Source organism: Piliocolobus tephrosceles, chromosome 4 (assembly GCF_002776525.5).
Source record: "Piliocolobus tephrosceles isolate RC106 chromosome 4, ASM277652v3, whole genome shotgun sequence".
NCBI classification, from domain to species: Eukaryota; Metazoa; Chordata; class Mammalia; order Primates; family Cercopithecidae; genus Piliocolobus; species Piliocolobus tephrosceles.
This window is the reverse complement of record NC_045437.1, coordinates 55,881,502-55,883,894: the sequence shown is the minus strand read 5'-3', so window position 1 is coordinate 55,883,894 and position 2,393 is coordinate 55,881,502. Positions and strand designations below refer to the sequence as shown.

The window sequence follows — 2,393 nt, the reverse complement described above, 5'->3', positions numbered from 1 at the left end:
TAAAGTTTTGTCTTTCACATTTATGTGCCTACCACTCTAATATTGATTTCTATGTGATGTATTAATTCCTTATTTTTTCTCTATAGATTACCAATTATCCTACCACTATTTCTTTTTTTTTTTTTTTCTGAGAAAATGCAATTATTATTAAACAAACGTAAGTGGACACAAGTAACGCAAAATAACTGAACTCTGACCTTTATGTTGTCACAGTGATTTAATTGCCTTGCATGGTATTATCTAAGACTGACATAAATCTTTCAAATTATTCTTCCTTCAATATAGACATTTATGTAAATTATTTCTATATTTATTATGCTACCAAGTAATTATGTATTTCATCCAATTTGATCTGTTAGGATTCCACAGTTTTGCCTTCAAAGCCATTTAGGAACTCAAGACTCTGTGGCTTTTCAAAGGTGGTTTGAGGAAACCGATTTAGAAAATCTGCTGCGTCTGACATAACTAGATTTTTTTCTTCATCAGGGACCAGATCTTCATGTTCATCTGAGACCTGTTCTTCCTGGCTGTCATCTGTGATGGGTAAGGAGATCCTTTTATCTTTTTTATGTAGTTCAGTTTCTGATTGGTATGGCTGAAAATGTATCTTGTCTCCAAGTGCGACAAGTTTCTCCTGAATTAGATCACTTGTCACTCTGGTCATTATTTGTTCACTTATTTCAATATCTTTGAGATCTGTAAGAACCACCCAAGTTCCATTCTCAAATTTCACAGGCATAGAAAAGACGATCCCTTTATGAATACCAAACTGGCCTTCACTCAGTATTCCTAAAGATACAATCTCCCCAGGCGGTGAGCCATGATACCAGTATTTCAACGTAGTGGCTATACTGTGTGCAGCCAAAATGCCTCCAAATTGTCTTCCTATGGTGGTCAAGTTTTTAAGAGTTGCTACAAATTCTCTTTTTACCCACTCACTGTCAAAAATCAAGTTTAAAAGAGGGCGTGAATAATGAAGAGATCCCCAAATGGCACTCTCGTATCTGTACACCCTTGTTTTTCTCAGATCAACGTAATTATTTCCACTGATATTACCCCAAATGATCACATCTTTAATGTATGAAGGAGCTGTCTTCAGTTTTCTGGCCAGTATGGCTTTCGCTTCACCTTCCACCCCCAGTGCCACAGCAATAACGTTGTATGCGATGTGTGGGGCATATCTCATGAGTAAAACTGTCTTCAGGTTCACAAAGGTTTTCCCTCCCACGATGACTCTGACGGATTCATGAGCATTTTTCTCTATCAGGTACCCGTAGAGTCTGCACAGAGGCACCCTGCTTCGGAGGCAGTCCTCCAGAGTGGACACCTCCTTGTCGGTGCTTTCGTCCAGCACCACAATGACATGGGCCTGGCAGAAGGCCTCCTCCACCTTTGTGCAGATGGAGACACTGCGCAGGACGGGTGACGCCAGGTCCTGGGTCTCCACAACAAGGCTTTTGAGATATTCTTCTGCCTGCTTGTTGTCAAATAGAGTTATGCTAATTTCTGTATGCATCCCAAACACTTCGCCACTCGTTAATATGGAAATTAGGTTGTAGCAGGCAGGAGCAGAGGCACTGGTGATCCAGACCTGCAAGGGGTTGATGCAAGTTTTCAGGGCTTCTTCCTCCTGCTCTTTTTCTATATGTGCCCCCAGGTTCTCTTGAGCAATTACCATCATCAACTCAGTCATCATGCTAGAGGTGACATCATAGTAAAGCTGGGCATGCTCCAGGAACTCATTATATCCTCCCAAAAGCAAACCCTTTCCTCCACGATCCAACAGCTCTCTCCATATGATAGGGGAATTATTGTGACTCCACTTATTCTTTTCACACACATCTTTTAGCCAATCCTCCCAAACCTCAGGACGTTGTGTGATTTTATGTATCCAAAAATCAGGAAGATTCTTTTGTAAATAGTCTGCCAGAAGTTCTGTTTTAGCATAATGTGGACAATCTGCTCTACCCGCAGTGACTAATTTGGCCATGGTTGAGAGAGACTCAGGCAGGGACCGCGGCTTCGCGGTTTCCTCCCACTATTTCTTGAACAGTCATTCCATTACTTGCTATTCTGCAATGCTGGCTTGGCCATGTATCAGATTTCTACATGTGCATGTGACTATTTCTTAACTTACCAGTCTATTGTATTTGTTTCTGTATCTACTAATCTGTCCTATTCCTTCACCACATTGATTTAATTACTGAATTTTATAGTGAAGTTTTGAGTCATGTAGGGAAGTCCTTTCTTTTTCTTCATCAGTGTCTTAGAAATGCTTTAATCTTTATTCTTCCACATTTTAGAATTACTATCAAATTCCATAAAATATAGTGTTAAAATCCCATTTGGAATTAAATTTTGGGTACATTGCTTTTTTAAAAAAACTAATTTTT

General features: G+C 39.6%; 1 protein-coding gene across 2 annotated transcripts; it reads right to left on the bottom strand.

The window, feature by feature from the left end:
* Positions 1-354: 354 nt before the first annotated feature.
* LOC111541538 (putative malate dehydrogenase 1B) lies at positions 355-2,006 on the bottom strand. 2 transcript variants are annotated; one of them, XM_023210430.2, is made up of 2 exons: positions 585-2,006; positions 355-506 (listed from the first exon to the last, which is right to left on the bottom strand). In XM_023210430.2, the coding sequence occupies exons 1-2, from the start codon at positions 1,988-1,990 to the stop codon at positions 356-358; spliced, it is 1,557 nt and encodes a 518-aa protein (XP_023066198.1). In that variant the 5' UTR covers positions 1,991-2,006; the 3' UTR covers position 355. The 2 variants fall into 2 exon arrangements, with proteins under 2 accessions (XP_023066198.1, XP_023066197.1); XM_023210429.2 differs by having other exon boundaries at positions 355-2,006.
* Between the last annotated feature and the right edge of the window lie 387 nt (positions 2,007-2,393).